General features: G+C 42.6%; 1 protein-coding gene across 1 annotated transcript; it reads left to right on the forward strand.

Annotated features, from left to right (window-relative positions):
* The first annotated feature begins 1893 nt into the window (after nucleotides 1–1893).
* Nucleotides 1894–26186, forward strand: LOC124270590 (chromosome transmission fidelity protein 18 homolog). Its single transcript, XM_046705604.1, is given in 21 exon segments — nucleotides 1894–2010; nucleotides 2562–2614; nucleotides 3302–3440; nucleotides 4400–4570; nucleotides 5478–5575; nucleotides 7393–7516; nucleotides 7980–8092; nucleotides 8705–8771; nucleotides 8774–8800; nucleotides 9478–9604; nucleotides 9726–9852; nucleotides 10873–10953; nucleotides 11752–11863; nucleotides 12664–12834; nucleotides 13561–13710; nucleotides 17751–17881; nucleotides 18606–18690; nucleotides 18987–19039; nucleotides 21356–21452; nucleotides 22524–22617; nucleotides 25291–26186. Coding segments are annotated over 21 exon segments (2235 nt in total). The 3' UTR covers nucleotides 25389–26186.
* Nucleotides 26187–26520: the final 334 nt, after the last annotated feature.

Below are 26520 nucleotides of genomic sequence, written 5' to 3' on the forward strand. Positions count from 1 at the left end.
TCCGTCCAGTCCGTCCGTCCGTAATCATTTTGTTTCGGACCATAACTCAAAGACCGTTCGATATTTTTTAACCAAAATTGGTAGATATGTCAAAAATAACCTAAGGTGGTGCCTTTTGCTATTTACAGATAATTGTCATTTTATTTTTCTCGGTTTCCATGGAAACGTTTTGGACTTAGTCTTAAAGAAGGGTGGGCTTCGTTTCGGAGCATAACTCAAGAACCGTTCAATATTTTTCAACAAAACTTGGTAGATATATCAAACAGATCCTAAAGTGGTGCCTTTTGCTATTTCACAGATTTTGGCATTTTATTTTTCCGGTTTCCATGGAAACATTTTGGACTTAGTCCCAAAAGTGAGGGGTGGGCTTCGTTTCAGAGCATAACTCAAGAACCGTTCAATATTTTTCAACAAAACTTGGTAGATATATCAAACAGATCCTAAAGTGGTGCCTTTTGCTATTTGCAGATTTTTGGCATTTTATTTTTCCGGTTTCCATGGAAACGATTTGGACTTAGTCCCAAAAGTGAGGGTGGGCTTCGTTTCGGAGCATAACTCAAGAACCGTTCAATATTTTTCAACAAAACTTGGTAGATGTATGAAACAGAACCTTAAGTGGTGCCTTTTGCTATTTGCCGATTTTTGGCATTTTTATTTTTCTTGGTTTCCATGGAAACATTTTGGACTTAGTCTCAAAAAGTAAGGATTGCTTTCGTTTCGGAGCATAACTCAAGAAAATTCAATAATATTTTTTCAACAAAACTTGGTAGATATATCAAACAGATCCTAAAGTTGTGCCTTTTGCTATTTGCAGATTTTTGGCATTTTATTTTTCCGGTTTCCATGGAAACGATTTGGACTTAGTCCCAAAAGTGAGGGTGGGCCGTTTCGGAGCATAACTCAAGAACCGTTCAATATTTTTCAACAAAACTTGGTAGATGTATGAAACAGAACCTTAAGTGGTGCCTTTTGCTATTTGCCGATTTTTGGCATTTTATTTTCTTGGTTTCCATGGAAACATTTTGGACTTAGTCTCAAAAAGTAAGGATTGCTTTCGTTTCCGGAGCACAACTCAAAAACCATATAATATTTTTCAACAAAACTTGATAGATATATCAAACAGATCCTAAAGTTGTGCCTTTTGCTATTTGCAGATTTTTGGCATTTTTATTTTTCCCGGTTTCCATGGAAACGATTCGGACTTAATCCCAAAAGTGAGGGTGGGCTTCGTTTCCGGAGCACAACTCAAAAACCTCTCTATATCTTTCAGCAAAACTTGGCAGATATGTGAGGCAGATATTGAAGTGATGCCTTTTGCTATTTGCAGATATTTGTGATTTATTATTTTCTCGGTTTCCATGGAAATGATTCGAACTTAGTCTCAAAAAGGAAGGGATGGGTTTTGTTTCCGGAGCACAACGCGAAAACTTCTTAATATCTTTCAGCAAAACTTGGCAGATATGTGAGGCAGATCCCAAAGTGGTGCCTTTTGCTATTTGCAGATTTTTGTCATTTATTTTTTTCATGATTTCCATGGAAACGATTTGCACTTAGTCTAAAATCAAGCTGGACTTTAAGTAACTGTCAGATGATTTGTTCTTTCAAAGATGTGGGGGCCGGGGGGATATGTCATCTTCTGATGACTCTTGTTAATTATTCTGAATATCTTAATTCATATTGGAATTTTGTCTATCATTTGCTGCTGATTGAATATCTACTCCTCTGAGTAGGTCTAGATACATGCTGGCGATGTTAAGTCACATTTCATCCAACCACTGAACTCATGGGAGATTTTCAGTGGTTGTTTCAAGTGTGGAATAAGGGTCGTAGTAGTTTGCAGATGGAACAGTCTGATGTACGTGTCTCAAGTGAGCATGAATGTTGGTGTTGATGATGTTGAAGTTCACGGTGGTGTTGTTGTTTCAGTTTGACAGTGTAGGGAAGGACTTGAAAGCCACACAACTGCTGACAATTCCAGTCTCCGTGCTGCGGTATCAAGCTGAGGAAGAGGTGAGTTCAGTCTTGTAAACCAACAAAGTGTCAGATCATTTTGGTCTGTTTATTCTCACTGCATATGTTATAAGTAAGTGCCAACTAACATGTTTGTTTTTCCACAATGAACAGTTTTTGCATCCTCTTTTTTGTTTGGTCCATACCATTTTCCATGTTTGTCAGGTGCTGGCATTATGGACTGTGAGTGTGTTAGTCCGGTTTGAAATTTGAAAACCAGCGGCTGTGTGTAGAACATTCTTGTGTGTAGTCCATCGACTTCAATCATCGAGTGAGTGAGTGAGTTTAATTTTACGCCGCTTTCAGCGTTACTCCAGCAACATCACGGCGGGGGACACCAGAAATGGCCTTCACACATTGTACCCTTGTGGGGTATCGAACCTGGGTCTTTGCGTGAAGAGCAAAGGCGTTAACCACTTAGCTACCCCACCGCCCTGTTAGGGCTGTGAAGTTAATTGCCGAGACAGAATGCAATGTAATCGGAATTTGTATAGTACACACCAGGTATTATACTGTTGTTTCAGTAGATAAATGCACTGATTTTATTTCAGAGAAGGAGAAAGGTTATCGAGGAGGCTGAAAGAATATCCCAACAAATAAACAGGTGAGACATCACAACTCCCGGAGAAGAGTTTCTTTGTAAGAAGTGACCTCTCCTGTTGTGGGTATGGTTCATGCAGGGTTTTTTAAAAACTATTCACCTGTAGTAATATGTAGACTCACACGTGCTGCTTCAGTATGTGATGGTTATGCAACATGACCTAAATATGGGTGTTGTTAGGTTGACTGTTCAAACCTGAGTGAGTTTAGTTTTATGCCGCACCCAGCAATATTCCGGCTAAATGGTGGCGGTCTGTAAATAATCGAGTCCTGACATTCTAGTTATCAACAGCATGAGCATCGATCTACGCAATTGGTATTTGTGCAATTGGGAACCGATGACATGTGTCAACAAAGCCAGCGAGCCTGACAACCCGATCCCGTTAGTCGCCTCATACGACAAGCATGGGTTACTGAAGATTCATTCTAACCCGGACCTTCACGAGTCTGTTCAAACCTGAGATAAAGGAGGGTACCGGTATGAGTTTGATCTGCAGCCCCTCAAATGACGAGGATATTCAATACAAAGTCAGATTTCTTGTCCATGAATTAAAATAAAATGGATTATATATGTTGTATTGCAGACTCGAAGGAGCTCTTTTAGGTCAAGGGTAGACTGTTCCTGCTTTGTGATTTATGCAGTATTCTTATTACTGAACTAAGTGTGGATTTATTTGCTTGCTGCATTTAGAGACATCAGTGATGATTTCTCCATACTGGATGAAGCTGACAATAAGGAGAATGAAGAACCTGAGAGGACGGAACCCCAGCGGAACTTGTGGGTGGAGAAATATGCCCCTCGGCGCTACACCGAGCTTCTCAGTGAGGAGGTAGGCATCGGGGAATGTAGCATCGGTACAAACCATGCTACAAACCATGGTTACCAGGGTTCAAAATCAAGAGGGCTCCTGTTGTGTTTGATGTCTGCTGCAATATGATTTGAGTCGAGAAATATCATGAGTCTTTGCAGTTTAACATCAGTGCTGTGATTAAGTGTATTTAAACTTTTTTGTGTAGTTTCCAACACTTAAAACTTAAAACCTATGGTTGGAAACACGTTTAACATGTTGACATATGTTTTGTTAATTGAAAAGGTATCCTAAAAGCAGGTACAGTTAAAAAACTGTTGAAGTTTTGCTACATAGTAATACTATTCGGGCAAGTAAATGTTTTAGGTTAATTTCAAACTTGTTGATTGATAATTTCTGAACATTTCGTTGTCTCACGACTGGCTGCATTATTCTGAATAGCGAACTTGCAGTGAACAATGATGTCTCAATAATAGCAGTGTATGAAATAAGGCCCGTCCGACTGCCAGAGACTGTCTAGATTTCTGACGGACGGTCTAAATTTACAGCTAGCCAGCCCGATGGTCTGGTAAATTTTTTAGATGTTCCATACATCTGAGTAAATTCACCATATTTTGTCTGGTTAATCCATTTTGGGCTGGTAACGTTTTGAAGTTACCAGCCCTGATGTCTGGCGGGATTTTTCCCCACTTGGGCACAATGTGTTAAGCTCATTTCTGGTGTCCCCCGCCGTGATATTGCTGGAATATTGCTAAAAGCGGCGTAAAACTAAACTCAGTCAGTCAGTCAGTCAGTCTGGCGGGATTTTTGGCTTATTTCATACACTGATAATAACCATAATAACATGTCATCAAGCAGCAGGGTACGGTATTTTGTGACTGTGTTTGTGTGGTGATTTTAAAGATTCCTATACAAAGTGGATGTAAATAAATCTGTACTGCAGTCAGTCTGATAATGATATGTTCCTCGCTGTTGATCAGACTCTGAATCGCACCCTGTTGCACTGGCTGAAGTTGTGGGACTTTGTGGTGTTTGGGAGAGATCTGCCAGTCAAGAAGGACAAGAAGGATAAGAAGAAGCAGGAATTCAAGAAGTGGAAGCAACCTGAGGTCCTTGAGGAGCTTGACAAGTTCAACAGACCTCAGCAGAAGGTAGGAGGACGCAGAAGTGGCATCAGCTAGCGGGATTAGTTGAGATGGGGTGGGATGGTCATCAGATACCATCTGACGGCAGGGAGATCGGCAGCAGGTGAGGGCCACAGCAGATACTGGGAAAGGGAGCATACCAAATCAGAGTGAGTGAGTATGGTTTTACGCTGCTTTTAGCAATATTCCAGCAATATCATGGCGGGGGACACCAAAAATGGGTTTCACACATTGTACCCACGTGGGAAATCGAACCCGGGTCTTTGGCGTGACGAACGAACGCTTTAACCAGTGGGCTACCCCACTGCTCCCACTAAATCAGAGCGTAGAGAACAAACATCAACATAATTATGGTAGTGACAAGAGCTGAAGGTAAGATGGGAACTGTCATATCATCTGCAAACAGGTTAATCATATCTGAAAACAGGTGTAAGCAGAAGGTAAACGGCAGGTGAAATGGGAGGCATATGATGAGAGTTGGATGTGGAATAGGCAAAAGGTGGCTTTTCTGGTGAAGACATGGACAACCTAAGATTGCCAGGTTAACAGAAAAATAAAATAGCTCAGAAGACATCGGGAGTGCAGTGATCAGCTTAGAGTCAAGGGAGATAACTCTTTTCATGGCAGACGAGTATCAAGCAGCATAAACTTTAACTGGGTGCAAATAGATCTCATCTTAATCCAAGTTTGCTCTAAATCCAAATCCTACTGAAACACTTTCTGATATCAGTTCAGAGCAGGAAGAAGCGCTGCCGTGTCTGGACTTACCAGCATGGTTGGAGAGGGCAGGTAAATCTTGTCCGTTACCCAGGTATGAAGACTTCATGACTGAACAGTATCAAGAGTTATTATGTCTGTTTAATTTCTTCTGGATTTGTTTTGTTGTGTACATGTGTCCGGTGCACTGTTACAGGTTACACTGCTGTGTGGACCACCTGGACTCGGGAAGACCACCCTGGCGCACATCGTTGCAAGGCATGCTGGGTACAACGTGGTGGAAATGAATGCCAGGTAATTTTTAGTTCATTTGCAAAAAATCATTGAAATCATGACAAATGTGGACTGGTTAAACATTCTTCCTCACTGTGAATGTCAGTGGAAACTGATGCTTGACATGCTTGAGATCCTGTTTGGTTCATTGTCTTGATACCCATGAAGATCCGGGTTAGAACTGGTCTTCAGCAACCCATGCTTGTCTCCCCGTGAAGATCCGTGTTAGAACTGGACTTCAGCAACCCATGCTTGTCTCCTGTGAAGATCCGTGTTAGAACTGGACTTCAGCTACCCATGCTTGTCTCCCCATGAAGATCCCGGTTAGAACTGGACTTCAGCTACCCATGCTTGTCTCCCCATGAAGATCCGTGTTAGAACTGGACTTCAGCTACCCATGCTTGTCTCCCCATGAAGATCCGTGTTAGAACTGGACTTCAGCAACCCATGCTTGTCTCCCCGTGAAGATCCGTGTTAGAACTGGACTTCAGCTACCCATGCTTGTCTCCCCATGAAGATCCGGGTTAGAACTTGACTTCAGCAACCCATGCTTGTCTCCTGTGAAGATCCGTGTTAGAACTGGACTTCAGCAACCCATGCTTGTCTCCCCGTGAAGATCCGGGTTAGAACTGGTCTTCAGCAACCCATGCTTGTCTCCTGTGAAGATCCGGGTTAGAACTGGTCTTCAGCAACCCATGCTTGTTTCCCTGTGAAGATCCGGGTTTGAACTTGTCTTCAGCAACCCATGCTTGTCTCCTGTGAAGATCCGGGTTAGAACTTGTCTTCAGCAACCCATGCTTGTTTACCCGTGAAGATCCGGGTTAGAACTGGTCTTCAGCAACCCATGCTTGTTTCCCTGTGAAGATCCGGGTTTGAACTTGTCTTCAGCAACCCATGCTTGTCTCCTGTGAAGATCCGGGTTAGAACTTGTCTTCAGCAACCCATGCTTGTTTACCCATGAAGATCCGGGTTAGAACTGGTCTTCAGCAACCCATGCTTGTCTTCTGTGAAGATCCGGGTTAAAACTGGTCTTCAGCAACCCATGCTTGTCTCCTGTGAAGATCAGGGTTTGAACTTGTCTTCAGCAACCCATGCTTGTCTCCTGTGAAGATCCGGGTTAGAACTGGTCTTCAGCAACCCATGCTTGTCTCCTGTGAAGATCCGGGTTAGAACTGGTCTTCAGCAACCCATGCTTGTTTCCCTGTGAAGATCCGGGTTAGAACTGGTCTTCAGCAACCCATGCTTGTCTCCTGTGAAGATCCGGGTTAGAACTTGTCTTCAGCAACCCATGCTTGTTTACCCATGAAGATCCGGGTTAGAACTGGTCTTCAGCAACCCATGCTTGTCTTCTGTGAAGATCCGGGTTAAAACTGGTCTTCAGCAACCCATGCTTGTCTCCTGTGAAGATCCGGGTTAGAACTGGTCTTCAGCAACCCATGCTTGTTTCCCTGTGAAGATCCGGGTTAGAACTGGTCTTCAGCAACCCATGCTTGTCTCCCTGTGAAGATCCGGGTTAGAACTGGTCTTCAGCAACCCATGCTTGTTTCCCTGTGAAGATCCGGGTTAGAACTGGTCTTCAGCAACCCATGCTTGTCTTCTGTGAAGATCCGGGTTAAAACTGGTCTTCAGCAACCCATGCTTGTCTCCCTGTGAAGATTGGGTTTGGTGACTTGGTTGATACAAGTCATCGTATCCCAAATGCGTAGATTGATGCTCATGCTGTTGATGACTTAATTGTCTGGTCCAGACTCGATTATTTACGGACCAGAGTGTGGCGTTAAACAGCAAATAAAACAAACAAACAAATCCAGTTCTTCATGTGTTGGTATCTATTTCAGTGATGATCGAAGTGCTGATGTATTCCGGAACAAGCTGGAGGCAGCGACCCAGATGAAGGCTGTACTTGGTGCTGACCCCCGTCCCAACTGTCTAGTGATAGATGAGATAGATGGCGCTCCACAGGTGTGTTTTCCAACAGCTTCTTTATGTTACATGAATGTTCTTAATCTCGAGAACATTGTCAAAGTATTCTTCAAGACGTAGTCTGGAATAGAAGTAAAAATTAGGGCCATATTGCTCAGGACAGATGCTTTTTGATTGGCTATTCTCAACTTCTTGTTGGCCATCTCATTGGCTGGTCAAAGTTCTGGCGTTCAGAAATGACCTGTATTGATGTCATCAGATTTGTATTTAACGAGAGCGGAATCAAATTATTGTTCTTAATGGCAGTGAGAAGATAGACAGTGATGGCCTAGTTTTCTTTAGAGTTATATTCCTTATATGTGCTGGCTTTGTGTCCACATCAAGCTAAACTCAAATACAGTGCAAATCAGCATTTAACTAAACACTCTAGTTTGTGGAAAATGTTCAAACCTGGTGATTTGGAAGGATTTGTGTGTTGTTTATTGTTTACTTCTGTTGCCAGGCAGCAATCAACATTTTACTGAACCTAATAAAGCGAACAGACCAGAGTACCACCAAGAAGAAGAACGAAGGTGGAATTCTGTACCGACCCATCATTTGTATATGTAACGATCAGTAAGTGTGTCTCTATGGCAGTACCTGGAATGGCGTAATCTGTTTTTGATGATGCTAATGTTGTTACGTTATTACATACTTGTAGTCAGATTGCCCTTGTCATATTCCTAATGTTAAATATGTAGATTAACGTCTCACACACTCACAACACCTTTCATTTTCTGCTACTGTAAGAAGAAAACCTCCATCCTTCCTCAAGTCATAACATGCTTGGATTTCTTTTTCTTTTAAACTATCTTTTGAACTGATTTATGGCATTGATTTGAGCCACAATCCTCTAAGCAATCTTGATCGTCATGCCGAAGACCTGGGTTCGAAACCCCACATGGGTACAATGTGTGAAGCCCATTTCTGGTGTCCCCCGCCGTGATATTGCTGGAATATTGCTAAAAGCAGCGTAAAACCAAACTCAGTCAGTGAGTCTAAGCAATCTTGATGCTGTGACTCTTGCAAGTCTCTGATTCTTGCAAGTATAAGACTTGCAATCATCTTAGCGCTATGACTGTCACAAGTCTGGGATAAAGTATGGAAGTTACCATTATCTTAGTCCTAAGATCTCTTTGTGGAATAGAACAGGACCCTGATTGTGAATCATGTCATCTCTCCCTACAGATATGTTCCTGCTCTGCGGCAGTTACGTCCCCTTGCTATGATTTTGCACTTCCCACCAACAGAGCCGAAACCCGTCTAGCAAGCCGACTATATGAGGTATACATTCATTTCAGATTCATTTTTTAAATGTTTTACAATAAAATCAATAGTGACATGTGCTTTTCAGATTTTAGGACTCTGATACTTATACCACATAAACCTTTTTAGATTTGATTCTGTACATTCTCAACGAGTGGAATTACAGTTTGATGTTTCTTTGGACGTCATGCACCCTGGGGGTTTGAATAGGTCCCCTCAACCTATTTTCCTTGTAAGACTTGATCATATGGAATGGATGGTCTGTCTTTGAGACTTGGCTGACAGTATGTCATCATGCATAACTGGTACCCATGAAGGTCCGGGTTAGAATGTGCCTTCAGTAACCCATGCTTGCCGTAAGAGGCGACTAACAGGATCGGGTGGTCAGGCTCACGGACTTGGTTGACATATGTCATCGGTTCCCAATTGCGCAGATAGATGCTCATGCTGTTGATCACTGGATTGTCTGGTCCAGTCTCGATTATTTACAGACCGCCGCCATGTAGCTGGAATATTGCTGAGTGCGGCGTAAAACTAACCTCACTCACTCACATAACTGGTGTGGATTGTTGCTCACAATATCGACCATACTGCTGGGGTATTGCCGCATTAATAACAAACAAACAGCCATCTTTTAAAGATATGTATCAAGAATCTTGTCTAAGAGTAAGTGAATACCCCATGTTGTGTTCCAGATTGTCCGGGAGGAGAGGATCAAAGCGGAGATGAATGCCTTGCTGGCTCTGTGTGAAAAGTCGGAGAACGACATCAGATCCTGTCTCAATACCTTGCAGGTAACGACATATTCACAAACAACATTATGTGAATGTCAACACCAGTATGTAGAATGTCCATTCAAGCATTTTTACATGTGAAATTAAAAACTGTTGATTTCATCTCATTAGCGTACAATATTTGAAACTTGGAATATTCTTCTTTGTAGTTTGTTCGTCAAAGAGACAGGACTTTAACCTACGTGTTGTCCAGAACTTGACCGTGGGCCAGAAGGACTCTCACAAGAGCTTGTTCTCTCTGTGGTACCAGATCTTCTCCATGCCTCGAGCCAAGAAGTGAGTCCATCACGCACCTTGCTTTCCCCATATGAATATATGACAGCTTCATTGCTTACTCAGGGCGGTGGGGTAGCCTAGTGGTTAAAGCATCCGCTCGTGACGCTGAAGAAACGGGTTCAATTCCCCACGTGGATACAATGTGTGAAGCCCATTAATGGTGTCCCCCGCCATGATAATGCTGGAATATTGCTAAAAGCGGCGTAAAATCAAACTCCCTCACTCCCTCATTATTTACTCAGATGGCAGTATCCTTTCCTCAGAGTTTCTTCTCAATCTGCTACTGTGCAACAGGCCAGCAAAATGGTAGTATACTGGTCAAGTTTTATGCAAGGCATAACTGGTCATCATGTCAGCTTTTTATTTCAGGATAACTTTGTAATTGGATCCTTTTGGCATGTTGTCAGCCAAGGGAGCTTAGTTTGCAACCCTAGATAAATGAACGTTTGTCAGTACACATGTATTGAACAGGAGATTGTGTAGTTCGTCTCCCAGACACTAGAGAATAGATATATAAAGGTGTCTCAACTCAAGTGTAGGCTGTTTGGGCCAGTCCAGGCCCCGATTTCTCGAAACAAACGTAAGTCTGAGTTTTGACTTAAGTCTGAGTTCTTACTCAAATATGAGAAAACACAGGAAAATGCATTTCCCAGAATAAACTGAAATCAATATTAAACTCAAACTTAGTAGACAATTTGAGTTTGGTGGATAGATTATTTAAGTTGTTTGGGCTTTTTTTAGTTAAAAAATGCAGTTGAGTTAAAAATTCAGCTGTTTCAAATTGTCAAACTCAGTTTGAAATTTGAGTAAAAACTTAAGTTTGTTTCGAGAAATCGGGGCCAGATTGCCTCAGCTCTAGTTCCTCTCCTCATCACAATTTATAATCTTTGACATCAGGATTATCATGAACATCTGCTTGTATGTCTGGTCAACTATAACAGCCAACATTCAGAGAAGGATTGTTGTTGACATCAGTGTAAAACAACATACAAACAGTATACCATTCTCTTCTCTTCCTAGGAACAAGTTTGTAAATATCCATGACTTGAGAAATGGCCAGCAGGCACAGAAGATGGGAACTGTCACATCTCCTGCAAATAGGTGAGTCATATATTAGTCGTCACAGACAGTGCTGATTGAGTCTCAGTGATGTTGTAATGGCTCGGCATCTCAGTTCAGAATATAATGGTTATTGTTTTGCTCTGAGGATACATAGGCATATGTATACACTTTTCTTGTCTTGTGACCATTAACAGCTGTTGTGTTAAGAAATTATGATCCTTCATAAGATGTTTGTCAAGCCAGAGAAAGCAACGCACCCATTTCACAATGACAATATCTCCTTAAAGATCCTGGTTGGAAGTAGGGTTGGGTATTACCAAAATGTTTGTATTGCGATATATTGTGAAAGTGTAACACACGGTTTACGGTAATGAAATTACTGTTACCTTCTTTTGAAACAATGCCACTGGCCACTGTCAGGACTCAGATTTGATTGTACAAAAGATGAATTGAAAATGTTTCCAAATTGAAGACTTCACTCTACTGTTTGGAACTCGAGAAAAAGCGTCTGCAGCGGCGTTCTCGCCATATTGGTTGGTTTTTCCCTAGTTGGAAGTGGACTTTAGCAACCCATTCTTGTTATATGAAGTGATTAACTGGATCAAGGGTCAGATTTTATGACTTGTTGATGCATATCATTGCATCCAGTTGTTGCCTCTTATTATTGCCTCTTTTACAGTCCACCATCATTTAGGTGTGAGGTTAAACAAACAGACAAAGTGACAGTAAAATCAAAGGGAGGTAAACTGGTCATCTTTCCTGCCAATTGATAATGGCTGAGTCAGTGTAAGTTCTTTCCTTGAATCAGACATTGTACTGTACAAAATGTATGTTCAGATTCCACACAGTGTTGCTGGCGGCACAGGCTGCAGGGGAGTACGAGAAGGTGACCCAAGGAGTGTTTGAGAACTACCTGGAGGCCAAGTGTAAAGATCCCAGGCTTGATGCTGTGAGTGTCATGACTTGTACTAACACTGCAGTTTACATGTCAGTTCTACAAACCAAAATAAGTAGTTTTATATAATAATATGTCATCTTCTATAGCGCACAGTCTCCAAACACCAAGTGATTGCTCGTGGCACTTAATCAGAATCTGATTATTACCCCTGATAACCAAGCTGCCTGTTAGGCGCTAGAAGGTTATCCCACCGGGTACCCATCTTCTGCTGGGTGAACAGAGGCAATTTTCAACAAACTCATTTGCCTAAGGTGAGACCACATGTATCACATGTGCTGCTTCGTTGTGGGGCAGGACTGAAGTCCTAGAAACTCTCACAAGTCAAGCTGCCAAACAATGTCACCCATCCAAGGAATGTCTGAGCTCGATGTTGCTTAGCTTCAACTGATTTATGACCTGAGCTCTGTGCACAGGACCACACACCACAAAGGTTCTTGTGGTCTGTACCAGGCAGGAAGCTCTCTTTCCTCCTTTGTGTGTTCATGACAACAGCTGGAAAATTGGACTTGGAAATGGAATTGGAGTAAAACATCCTGGTTTTAGAGATTTATTAGTTATTAAGTTTATTGATTCTGTTTACTGGTCTTTTGTTTGTGCTTAAAATTTTTGGGACAATTCCATGATTTGAATATACATTTCAACAGGACATTCGTTTTCTTTCTAATTCTTTTGATAATCAGTCTGTAGCCTGCTATTTGTTTTGATAAATCATTTAAATAAAAGAATTTCAACTCTGCCCAACCTCACTGGATGTAACCAACATTATTCTAAGATGACACGTTGTTCCCCAGTTAAACAGCGCTAACGACTGGCTGGTGTTCGTCGACTGTATCAACAAGTACACCATGCACAAGCAGGACTACAGCCTCATGAAGTATGTGCCCTTCACCTTCGTCAACTTCCACCTGCTGTACGCCTCATACCAGCCCCCCAAGATTAAGTACCCATCCAGCAACTACGAGGTAGAGTAATACTGAAACAATCATGGTGGTGGCCAAACAATTTCCTTTCCTGTACCGAAGTCCGAATGCGTTTTCCACATGACCAAATAGGTTAACCAGTCACCATGCTGATCTGTGGGATGACTCCACTAGGTATATTTTGAGTGTGGAAATGGTTTGACAAAAATGTAATTTAATAAGAAAAATTTAACTGATAAATTGCAGTATGTGTTTGAATTTCAAGGGAGGCAACTCACAACTCGGGCAAGACTATGTCTGATGTGTAGTTCAGTGTGTCTTGTGTAGTCTCCATAGTAACACATGCACCAGGAAACATGTATAGTATTGTCAGTGCTTGTAAGCAATTATTCATGTATTGTGCCATGGAAACTGCAGGATGACTGTCAGATTTTGATAATTTCACTTGTCTTTGCTGCAGTTTGATAAGTCAGTGTGCCTCAAACACATTGTCAGAGGCTCTTATAATGAATCTATGTCCTTATGCGGACATAAAATCCCAGGGATTACAATCATGATGATGAATTTCCTGGTTGATTAAAGATTATTTGAGGAACTGAGTCAGATTTTTAAGTTAATTACAGAAAGATTCCAAAATTATTTGAGAATATCAATATGACAAATCATCTCAAACTAGTCCCCACTATGATGATGATTGATGAAGTATGAGACATTCTGAGATATGCAGCATGTGGTTTTCCTCCTGAAACAAGTGTATTTGTGTGACAGCACATCACTAGACTCGCCAAGTCCATCAACTTGGTGACATGCATGTTTGCCGACATGGCCCCTGCCGTGAAGAAGTTCATCAACACCAAGAATGCTGTGTTGGACATGCTGCACCCCATGCTGCAGATTATGCAGCCCACCCTCAGACCCGTGAGTACCACCCTTAGACCTGTCTGTACCACCATCATGTACTGACTTCAGACCCGTGAGTACCACCCTTAGACCTGTCTGTACCACCCTCAGACCCGTGAGTACCACCCTTAGACCTGTCTGTACCACCCTCAGACCCGTGAGTACCTCCCTTAGACCTGTCTGTACCCCCCTCAGACCCGTGAGTACCACCCTTAGACCTGTCTATACCACCCTCAGACCCGTGAGTACCGACCTTAGACCTGTCTGTACCACCATCATGTACCACCCAGAGTACCACCCTCGTGTACCACCCTTAGACCTGTGAGTACCACCCTCAGATCTGTGAGTACCACCCTCAGACCTGTCTGTACCACCCTCAGACCCGTGAGTACCACCCTCAGACCTGTGAGTACCCCTCAGACCTGTGAGTACCACCCTTAGACCTGTGAGTACCACCCCCATCCTGTACCACCATCAGACCTGTGTGAGTACCACCCAGATGTACCACCCTCAGACCATGTGTACCACCCTCAGACCTGGGTACCACCCTTAGACCTGTGAGTACCACCCTCAGACCTGTGAGTACCACCCTCAGACCTGTGAGTACCACCCTCAGACCTGTGAGTACCACCCTCAGACCTGTGAGTACCACCATCATGTACCACCCTCAGACCTGTGAGTACCACCCTCAGACCAGTGAGTACCACCCTTGATGTACCACCCTCAGACCAGTGAGTACCACCCTTGTGTACCACCCTCAGACCTGTGAGTACCACCCTCATGTATCACCCTCAGACCTGTGAGTACCACCCTCATGTACCACCCTCAGACCAGTGAGTGCCACCCTTGTGTACCACCCTCAGACCTGTGAGTACCGCCCTCATGTACCACCTTCAGACCTGTGAGTATCACCCTCAGACCTGTGAGTACCACCCTCATGTATCACCCTCAGACCTGTCAGTACCGCCCTCATGTACCACCCTCAGACCTGTCAGTACCAACCGCCCTCATGTACCACCCTCAGACCTGTGAGTATCACCCTCAGACCTGTGAGTACCACCCTCATGTACCACCCTCAGACCTGTGAGTATCACCCTCAGACCTGTGAGTACCACCCTCAGGTACCACCTTCAGACTGGCGAGTACCACCCTCATGTACCACCTCAAACCAGTGACTACCACCCTTGTGTACCACCTCCAGACCTGTGAGAACCACCCTTGTGTATCACCCTCAGACCAGTGAGTACCACCCTTGTGTACCACCCTCAGACCCTTGAGTGCCACCCTTGTGTACCACCCTCAGACCTGTGAGTACCACCCTCATGTACCACCCTCAGACCTGTGAGTACCACCCTTGTGTACCACCCTCAGACCAGTGAGTACCACCCTTGTGTACCACCCTCAGACCCTTGAGTGCCACCCTTGTGTACCACCCTCAGACCTGTGAGTACCACCCACATGTACCACCCTCAGACCAGTGAGTACCACCCTCAGACCCTCAGACCTGTGAGTACCACCCTCATGTACCACCCTCAGACCAGTGAGTGCCACCCTTGTGTACCACCCTCAGACCTGTGAGTACCACCCTCATGTACCACCCTCAGACCAGTGAGTAGCCACCCCTTTGTGTACCATCTTCAGACCAGTCAGTGCCACATGTACCCTCAGACCTCAGACCTGAGTACCACCCTCATGTACCACCCTCAGACCTGTGAGTACCCTCCCCTCATGTGTACCCCCCTCAGACCTGTGAGTGTACCACCCTCATGCATCACCCTCAGACCAGTGAGTACAACCCTCAGAACAGTGAGTAGCACCCTCATGTACCACCCTCAGACCAGTGAGCCCCCCGCCCTCATGTTTTACCCTCAGACCTGTGTGGAGTACCCACCCTCCTGTGTTTCACCCTCAGACCTGTTTGTACCTCCCTCATGTACCACCTGTGTGTACCCTCAGACCTGTGTGAGTACCACCCCTCAGACCTGTGAGTATCACCCTCATGTACCACACTCAGACCTGTCAGTACCGCCCTCATGTACCACCCTCAGACCTGTCAGTACCGCCCTCATGTACCACCCTCAGACCTGTATCACCCTCAGACCTGTGAGTACCACCCTCATGTACCACCCTCAGACCTGTGAGTATCACCCTCAGACCTGTGAGTACCACCCTCATGTACCACCCTCAGACCTGTGAGTATCACCCTCAGACCTGTGAGTACCACCCTCAGGTACCACCCTCAGACCTGTGAGCCCCACCTGTACCACCCTCATGTACCACCTCAGACCAGTGACTACCACCCTTGTGTACCACCTCCAGACCTGTGAGAACCACCCTTGTGTATCACCCTCAGACCAGTGAGTACCACCCTTGTGTACCACCCTCAGACCTGTGAGTGCCACCCTTGTGTTCCCACCCTCAGACCTGTGAGTACCCCACCTGTGTGTACCACCCTCCAGACCTGTGAGAACCACCCATGTGTATCACCCTCAGACCAGTTGAGCCCCACCCTGTGTGTACCACCCTCAGACCCTGAGTGCCACCCCTGTGTGTACCCCCCCTCAGACCTGTGAGTACCACCCCATGTACCACCCTCAGACCAGTGAGTACCACCCTCAGACCTGTGAGTACCACCTGTGTGTACCACCCTCAGACCTGTGAGTACCACCCTTGTGTACCACCCTCAGACCTGTGAGTACTCAGACCTGTGATGTTCACCCCTCAGACCTGTGAGCCCCACCCACATGTACCACCCTCAGACCTGTGAGCCCCACCCTGTGTGTACCACCCTCAGACCTGTGAGCCCCACCTGTGTGTTCCCACCACCTTTAGACCAGTCAGTACCACCCTCAGACCTGTGAGCCCCACCCTCATGTACCACCCTCAGACCTGTGAGTACCACCCCTGTGTTCCCCCTCAGACCTGTGAGCCCCACCTGTGTGAACAGACCTGTAGCCCCCTGTGTGTACCACCCTCAGACCTGTGAGCACCACACCTCATGTTTACCCCTCAGACCTGTGAGTACCCCCTCCTGTGTGTTCCACCCTCAGACCTGTGAGCCCCACCTGTGTGTTCCCCCATCAGACCTGTGAGCCCCACCTGTGTGTTCCCCCTTCAGACCTGTGAGCCCCACCTGTGTGTTCCACCCTCAGACCTGTGAATGCCACCCCCATGTACCACCTGTGTGTTCCCCCTTCAGACCTGTGAGCCCCACCTGTGTGTTCCCCCATCAGACCTGTGAGCCCCACCTGTGTGTTCCCCCATCAGACCTGTGAGCCCCACCTGTGTGTTCCCCCATCAGACCTGTGAGCCCCACCTGTGTAGCCCACCTGTGTGTTCCCCATCAGACCTGTGAGCCCACCTGTGTGTTCCCCTCAGACCTGTGAGCCCCACCCTGTGTGTTCCCCCTCAGACCTGTGAGCCCCCACCTGTGTGTTCCCCCACCCCTCAGACCTGTGAGTACCCCCTCATGTACCACCCTCAGACCTGTGAGCCCCACCTGTGTGTTCCCCCTTCAGACCTGTGAGCCCCACCTGTGTGTTCCCCCTTCAGACCTGTGAGCCCCACCTGTGTGTTCCCCCATCAGACCTGTGAGCCCCACCTGTGTGTTCCCCCTTCAGACCAATGCCCACAGATGCAGGGTTTCATTAGTTTACATTGATTCTGGTTGCTATTTATGATGTAAGAACTGAACTATTATTCTTGATGAGGTGCAAAATTTCAGGAATGCATATGAAATGGGCAAGAAAGCACAATTGGAACCTTGATTATCAAAAATTGAAAATTTGCTGGCAACAGTGATTTTTGCAGAGATCCAAACTAAGTGCCCTTAGCGGATAAAAGGGAAAACAAGCATAACTTGGTTCAGAAGTGTGATATTCTCTAATGCTTTTAAATATTTAATGTAAAACTGATGTATGTCACCTCGACAGAGTCACAACATTGTTTAAATGTATAACATGACTTTTGCTTCAGCTGCATATCAACCTTTAAGAATGTCTAGATAAATCTCTCTGTTACTGATGTAGTGAGATGCTAATGTTGTCTGTCGTTCCCAGGTGAACACTCAGCTGTACAGCAAGCGAGAGAAGGAGGAGTTGTCTAACCTTGTGCGGATCATGATAGCCTACAACATGACGTACCAGCAGGAAAAGTCTCTTGAGGGGCAGTACAGCTATGTGCTGGATCCGTGAGTTGAACTGACATCAGACTAATGGTTCATGTGTTGATAACTTGTTTATAGATCATCAGCTTGAAATGTTGCAGCTAAAACATTAGGACTGCCCCAGATGTCCAAGACTGGTAATTGTTTGGTGTTGATTATGCAGGGCTCGATTTAAGAGATGTTTACCTACTTGCACCAGGTGCAACCTAAGATAAAAACCTAGTTGCACCAGCCAAATTCCAGTTGCACTGCTTTTATTGCAATGTGTAATGAAAGAAATATGCTTTTCAATTATTCAAAGTTTAGAAGAAAAATGAGCTGACATAATTATGCTTGTAATGTTAGATGTATTGTTGATATATTTCTAAAAAACTGACTTGCACCTGGTGCAAGTTAGACAAATAACTAGGTTGCACTTTGTAATACTGGGATGCATCAGTGCAAGTAACAAAGCACTAAATCGAGCCCTGTTATATATTGTATATTTATCATACATGACAGATCATACAACTTGTACATTCTCTATGTGTCAGGTTCATGGGGATCTGGAAGTGTCCCTGTTGTCCGAGGCCACAGTGCTGCATCACTTAGTTGTGCGGGGATGCTGGCATCCGGCAGGACCTTTCATTGTTCTCCTCAGAGTGGCAAATTGCCTGCATCACTCACTCACTCACTCACTCATGTTGTCTTATATTCTATTTATAAATTATCATACTCTCTGCTTATATGACTTGCATCTTCTGTTCAGAAATGTTGAAGAAATTGTGAAATTTCCTGGAATGAAACAACAACGGCAGCTGACCTACGCAGCCAAACAGCTGATAGCCAGAGAGGTTTGTCATTTACCACTGCAACTGCCTGACACAAAAGCAGCAACCTTTGAAAACTGTAAATCCCTGGAAAATGTTTCATGTTAAAGCCGAACAAAAATTTGATAAATATGTCCCGTCTTGAACACACAACCTTGGCAGTGAAATGCTGCACTACTATGAATAGCGAGATAAGCCTCACCACTGACACAGTCTTAAGTGCATGTTTATTTGATATTGTTCAACACCTGAACTAGATGATATCACATCAGTTTGTATTAGATGACTTGTGTACTTTACTGCCCCAACTTTCTATGCAGATAGAGCTTGAGAGGATGAGGATGACCGAGGTGAAGCTGGCAGTGAGGAACACGTGAGTTGTCTCCCCTTCTAGGTCTCAGTGAGTTGTCTCCCCTAGGTCTGACTGTTAACCCACTGATGTTAAAGTGACAGTATGTTGACTGTTCTTAAGCATTTCTTGTAAACTAGTGGTGTTCTGATGATCGATTATAATCGAAAATTGATTGGTTACCCTTTTCCGGTAGCGACAATCGATTGCAAAAATTTCACTGTCGATTGTAAGCTAATAATTTTACGAAAACAGTAATGAATACCCAACTCAGACCACGAGACAACTGGCAGTTACAAATGATTATAACGGTCGCATTATTCACAAAATTCACAATCATATTAAGCCTACTTGCAGCCTTGAAATGAAGTGAAGTTGACTGAAAATGGATACACAGTGTATATATTTTGTTTTCGGCAATGTCATATTTATTGTAGCTGTCGATCACAACAAACTGGCATGCACACTCCGGCATGGCGATGACTTGCATGTTTACCTCATTCCATGGTACAACTGCTGCTTAGCTGCTTACCTTATTCATGGCCGGACGTATCTAAATACATAATAAGCAGCTGCAGAATATAAAAATATACAAAAGGAACAAAAAGTCTAAATAAATAATGATCTGCCAGTAATGTGTTAAGATAAATAATGGCGAAGTTTTGGTGAAATCATAATTGTTGTTAGCTTTACAGCCAAACAAAATGGCTGGCTGGCGACGGGTTGATGTCGATGAAATATTCAACTACCCATGCGGGAAAGGCAGATCAAAAGCGTTTGGAAGTGTTTGGATTTTGGAAGAAATGTCAGGGGTCCCTAGCGAAGGAAAAACTTGACATGTCAAAAGGCGATTTAATCGTATTTTGTCGAGAAAGGAATCACGCAAACAAAGGTATCGACTCATAATTTAAGTGATACTATCAAGTGAATGGTCTAATAGAAAAGTATCATCATGTTATCGTGCATGATATGAATCCGTCCATACTCTTAAGTCTATTACTATCAGTGCGAAATTTGAAACTACTCAGTACATACAAACAAATTAAAGCGTTATTGAAAGCGAATGACATGTAGGCCTTGTGACATGAATTATAAGTAAATCAGGTTAAAACTTGAGTACCCTTTTACTTTGCTATGTCAGAGTCAATTTTGGATATATATCTACTTGCAAACATAAAATATATGAAATAAATCCTGAGAGAAGTTGATTTCATAAATGATAAGAGATTATTTATTTGTGAAATCAAAGAACATAATTGATATTTGTCTTGTACTTAGTCGTGAAAATATATGTTTGTGTCTATATATTTGAATTTCAATGAATTTTCTTCCAATTTAAGTAGAATTTCTAGTGAAGCGTATATTAGGCGTAGTTTAGGCTAAAATTTGTAGTCACTAGTATGATAAAATTGTTGAGGTTTGCATCTCTGGCATTGATGGTAAATAAAAGATAAACCATAAAAGAACAAATTCTTTTCTCTTCTTTTGTTCAAATTCAACCATCTGTGTCTGAACTGAACTTGCTTACCTTTAGGAGTCTGAGACAATACCAAACACATGGTCTTGTGTAACATGTTTTATTTAGAGGTTATTCTTGTCATTTCATTTAACCCGATTATTAACCGATGATTGATCGGTTGAGCCTATCGATTGTAACCGATGATGATTATGAAATCACAACCGATTCCCAACACTATTGTAAACTATAGCTAATAAACCCTGTGCTTGTTTACTCGGATCTGCCTGCCAGACATGTTTGTGTTTGAGGAACAGATGAGGGATACAGGTTCATCACATGACTTTTCTTTGTAAACAGCCAATGTTATTCTAAAATATGAACAGATGATCCTAATGCAAGCCTTAAGGCGTCCTTTATATCACATACCATATATGGTCTCTGTTCACAAATTGTATGTTGTATTTTGCATGTTTAAATAGATATTCAACTGAAACAGTGAGTTGCATGACAGTTGAGCTTTACATATCAAAGCAGCAAATTCTGTCTATTTCAATCCCAGGATCATGTTCTGCTTCTTTCCAAATTTCACGAATCATGGAACCCATATTGCTAAGCAATGGAAGTCATACACACTGTCTGTGACAAAGTTCACCTGTATTAACCTTGGAAGATAATTTTGTGTTTGACCTGGAGAGACGATTTCACCAAAATTATGCAGGATGAAATCCTTCCCCCCTTCTAATGTATTGTCTGGGCTGTTTCCCTGTCTTTAATGGCCTTCTTGTTCTTGAATGTGCATATTTACAATATCAGGAAAACTGTGACCTGAATGTGTGTTGTAGTTTGTAGCTAAGAGTTGTAACCAACTTGTATTCCCCCAGTGGTTCCGCTCCAGACTTAGAGACGATTAAGGACAACATCCCAGCTGTGCCCAACCACAAGAGAAAGCTGGAAGCAAAACCCATCCTTGAGGATAAGGTGAGTCTGGCATGATTGCAAGTCTGGTGTAAAACGGCTGGTATTTTGGCCTGGATGATTCAGAAGAAGGTCACAAAATATTTGTATTCATGACAAGTTTAGGTCAAAGTGAACATAAGACATTGGAGTGACAGGAAATGGTTTATTGAGAGGCAGTGAAGGGAACATGTGTTAAGATTTAACTGGGTATACCTGATACGAGGGACCTTGTTTGTTTTACTGGCTTGTCACAGCAAATGTACTCAACTGACTTCGGGGCGATGGGGTAGCCTAGTGGTTTGCTCGTCACACTGAAGACCCGGATTGAATTCCCCACATGGGTACAATGTGTGAAGTCCATTTCTGATGTCCCCAGTGTGATATTGCTGGAATATTGCTAAAAGCGGCGTAAAACTGAACTCGCTCACTCAACTGACTCTTCTTTATGGATACACAACTATGACACAATGATGTGACCACAACGAAAGAGCTCACTATCACTTCTTTCTGGGGCTTAAAACCAGCGTTTAACATTCCCGCCTGCCCGACCGTCCGGAACGGTCTATTTTCATCTCGGACAGTCAAATTTCAAAAGTCCCCTGTTCGGTGATCTGGTAGATATTTTTACCCCTAAGAGTAAATATTTCATAATATCAGACAGGTTCTCGTGTCGTCAGTTTGAGGTGTTTGAGGTATTATGATAATTATGTTAGAGTACTTACGATTGGAGGGTTACTTGATATTAACAGATCAAGCTGTTGGACAGTGACTTGACTCAATATGGATCCTCATATGGTTAACAGATCAAGCTGTTGGACCCTGGGACTTGACTCAAAGGTTAGAATGGATCCTCAGTGTCCTATGGTTAACAGATCAAGCTGTTGGACCCTGGGACTTGACTCAAGGTTAGAATGGATCCTCAGTGTCCTATGGTTAACAGATCAAGCTGTTGGACCCTGTGACTTTCGAACTGTTGTGCCCAGACAACCTGAGACATTACACAGGACATATTTCGGTATAGCTGGAGTATTGCTGAGTGCAGGATTAACAAACAATACAAGTATATCTGTATTTATTTTTCATTCATTTCAGCCTATGAAAAATTTCTTTGGTAACTTCACAAAAACAAAAAGAACTTCTTCAACTGTCAGTTCTGAAAAGACGAAGTCCCCGGAGGGAGGAAAAAGTAAGTCATGTCCTGTGTGGACCAGGGAATAGATATATCATGGAGGCCTTTAGATGTTTATCAGGAATAACGTCAAATATATATCATGGAGGCCTTTAGATGTTTATCAGCAATAACGTCAAATATATATCATGGAGGCCTTTAGATGTTTATCAGGAATAACGTCAAATATATATCAGGGAGGCCTTTAGATGTTTATCAGGAATAATGTCAAATATATATCAGGGAGGCCTTTTAGATGTTTATCAGGAATAATGTCAAATATATATCAGGGAGGCCTTTAGATGTTTATCAGGAATAACGTCAAATATATATCAGGGAGGCCTTTAGATGTTTATCAGGAATAACGTCAAATATATATCAGGGAGGCCTTTAGATGTTTATCAGGAATAACGTCAAATATATATCAGGGAGGCCTTTAGATGTTTATCAGGAATAACGTCAAATATATATCATGGAGGCCTTTAGATGTTTATCAGGAATAACGTCAAATATATATCAGGGAGGCCTTTAGATGTTTATCAGGAATAACGTCAAATATATATCATGGAGGCCTTTAGATGTTTATCAGGAATAACGTCAAATATATATCAGGGAGGCCTTTAGATGTTTATCAGGAATAACGTCAAATATATATCAGGGAGGCCTTTAGATGTTTATCAGGAATAACGTCAAATATATATCAGGGAGGCCTTTAGATGTTTATCAGGAATAACGTCAAATATATATCAGGGAGGCCTTTAGATGTTTATCAGCAATAACGTCAAATATATATCAGGGAGGCCTTTAGATGTTTATCAGGAATAATGCGTCAAATATATATCATGGAGGCCTTTAGATGTTTATCAGGAATAATGTCAAATATATATCAGGGAGGCCTTTAGATGTTTATCAGCAATAACGTCAAATATATATCATTGAGGCTTTTAGATGTTTATAAGGAATAACGTCAAATATATATCATGGAGGCCTTTAGATGTTTATCAGGAATAACGTCAAATATATATCAGGGAGGCCTTTAGATGTTTATCAGCAATAATGTCAAATATATATCATTGAGGCTTTTAGATGTTTATAAGGAATAACGTCAAATATATATCAGGGAGGCCTTTAGATGTTTATCAGGAATAACGTCAAAATATATATCAGGGAGGCCTTTAGATGTTTATCAGCAATAACGTCAAATATATATCAGGGAGGCTCTTTAGATGTTTATCAGGAATAACGTCAAATATATATCATGGAGGCCTTTAGATGTTTATCAGGAATAACGTCAAATATATATCAGGGAGGCCTTTAGATGTTTATCAGGAATAGCGTCAAATATATATCAGGGAGGCCTTTAGATGTTTATAGAATAACGTCAAATATATATCATGGAGGCCTTTAGATCAGAAATAACGTCAAATATATATCAGGGAGGCCTTTAGATGTTTATCAGGAATAACGTCAAATATATATCAGGGAGGCCTTTAGATGTTTATCAGCAATAACGTCAAATATATATCAGGGAGGCCTTTAGATGTTTATCAGGAATAACGTCAAATATATATCATGGAGGCCTTTAGATGTTTATCAGCAATAACGTCAAATATATATCAGGGAGGCCTTTAGATGTTTATCAGCAATAATGTCAAATATATATCAGGGAGGCCTTTAGATGTTTATCAGGAATAACGTCAAATATATATCATGGAGGCCTTTAGATGTTTATCAGCAATAACGTCAAATATATATCAGGGAGGCCTTTAGATGTTTATCAGGAATAATGTCAAATATATATCAGGGAGGCCTTTAGATGTTTATCAGGAATAACGTCAAATATATATCAGGGAGGCCTTTAGATGTTTATCAGCAATAACGTCAAATATATATCAGGGAGGCCTTTAGATGTTTATCAGGAATAACGTCAAATATATATCAGGGAGGCCTTTAGATGTTTATCAGGAATAACGTCAAATATATATCAGGGGAGGCCTTTAGATGTTTATCAGCAATAATGTTTATCGTCAAATATATATCAGGGAGGCTTTTAGATGTTTATCAGCAATGACGTCAAATATATATCAGGGAGGCCTTTAGATGTTTATAAGGAATAATGTCAAATATATATCAGGGAGGCCTTTAGATGTTTAGATATATTTCAGGAAGACAATCAGATATATAAGATTTTGGCCAACAGATTTAGATAGGGGAGACGATCAGATATATATCAGTTCAACCATTAGATTCAGATTGGGGAATAGTAAGATATTGCTCAATGCATAAATGATGTTATACATGTTTTAGTATACCAGTAGTATTGAAACAGAATTCTACCCATGAACATCTGGATTAGGATCAGTCTTCTACAACCCATGTTTGTCGTAAGAGGCGACTATCTGGATCGGGTGTCAGGCTCAGTACTTGTTTGACACACATCATTATATCCCAATTGATCTATGCTCATGCTGTTGATCACTGGATTGTCTGATCCAGACTCAATTAGTTACAGACTGCCGCCATATAGCTGGAATATTGCTGAGTGCGGTGTTAAACAACCAACGAACCTACTACATAGAATTCCCTGATAGCCACAGCTACTTTCAGACATGCTGGAACAGGAACTTGAGAGGCTGATCCTTCTGTAACACCATCAGTCATGACTACCAGCACCTGTGTATGATCTTTCAGACAAGAAGGATGTGCTGGCCACGGATGTCTGGTTCCATTTCAAGGAAGGATTCTCCAACGCTGTCCGCAGAACAGTCCGCGTCCAGGACTTCTTATGAGATACAGCACCTGTACAACAATCATCTGTGACAGAAGCAGAAAGGAATGACTTGATATCTCCTTGTAGGAGAGTATAAGCGGATGAAGGACTCATGGACTGATGACCCAGGACAGTGTATAGACCTGGCATATCATGCAGTTTGTTGATGGTGACTTACTGCATTGGTCATTACATAACAGTCACCTGTGTAACCCATTCAAGGTATCAAGCAGGTGCCAAACTGTCACCCTGGAGGTTTGAGAGATGTAGGCAAGAGGTTCCATATTTCACAGAGATAATTATGAAATCTGGCTGAAGACATGCGTGGAGGGCTGGTGTTTGATAATGCACATAGCACATTCACCTGCATCATGGCGACCTGTTGTTATTTGAAAACGAGTGTCTTCGGGAATACCAGTGATGATTGGACAGAGAATGATGACTCTACTTGTAACCTCCTGACTTTTGTCAGCTTGTGACAATCAACAGTTACTAGAGACCCAGGAATAAACAGGTACGAGCGAGATGTGTATCTGTACTGAGGAAACTCATTCCACGATAATGAGAAAAGGTGGATGTACATTGAAGATGGTTTCTGTCCACAGGTTCAGTAAAGCATTACAGTGCTTGGTGTTATGTAGCTTGATAGAGTTTGTGAATAGTAGATGGTGGTGTCAAAACCTTGTTGCACCAGCCTAAACCAGATTGCAGTCATACGATATGTATTGACTGTACATGCATGATATTTCCTATATTCCAAAGCGAGCTGAATTCGACATTCTGGTGTTTTTCGGCGATTGCATTGCTGGCTATATATTATCGGTTAGCACAAGCAATTTCATCGGCAGGGTGGATGCCCAGTACGGAGAAGTTTTATTGACAATTGAAAACGGAAGTTAAGTTGTTTTAAAAGCAAACAAACATCTAGCATTCCTACAGTGCAAAATCAATTGTAACAAAAATAGCAAGGAGATCATTAGGCTAATGGTTAAAAGCGTTGGCGATCAGCGGCTGAAGAGTTTAGTTCGAATCACACATGTCATCAACCTTATTTTGTAGGAAACACTTGATATTTTTGTGTGAAATAGATGAATATATCATTTATCATCCGTTAGTAAAGTTAAAACTTGAAATATTGCAGATAAAATTAC

Source organism: Haliotis rubra, unplaced genomic scaffold (assembly GCF_003918875.1).
Source record: "Haliotis rubra isolate DU_JTF1 unplaced genomic scaffold, ASM391887v1 Scf153, whole genome shotgun sequence".
In the NCBI taxonomy this organism is placed as follows: domain Eukaryota; kingdom Metazoa; phylum Mollusca; class Gastropoda; order Lepetellida; family Haliotidae; genus Haliotis; species Haliotis rubra.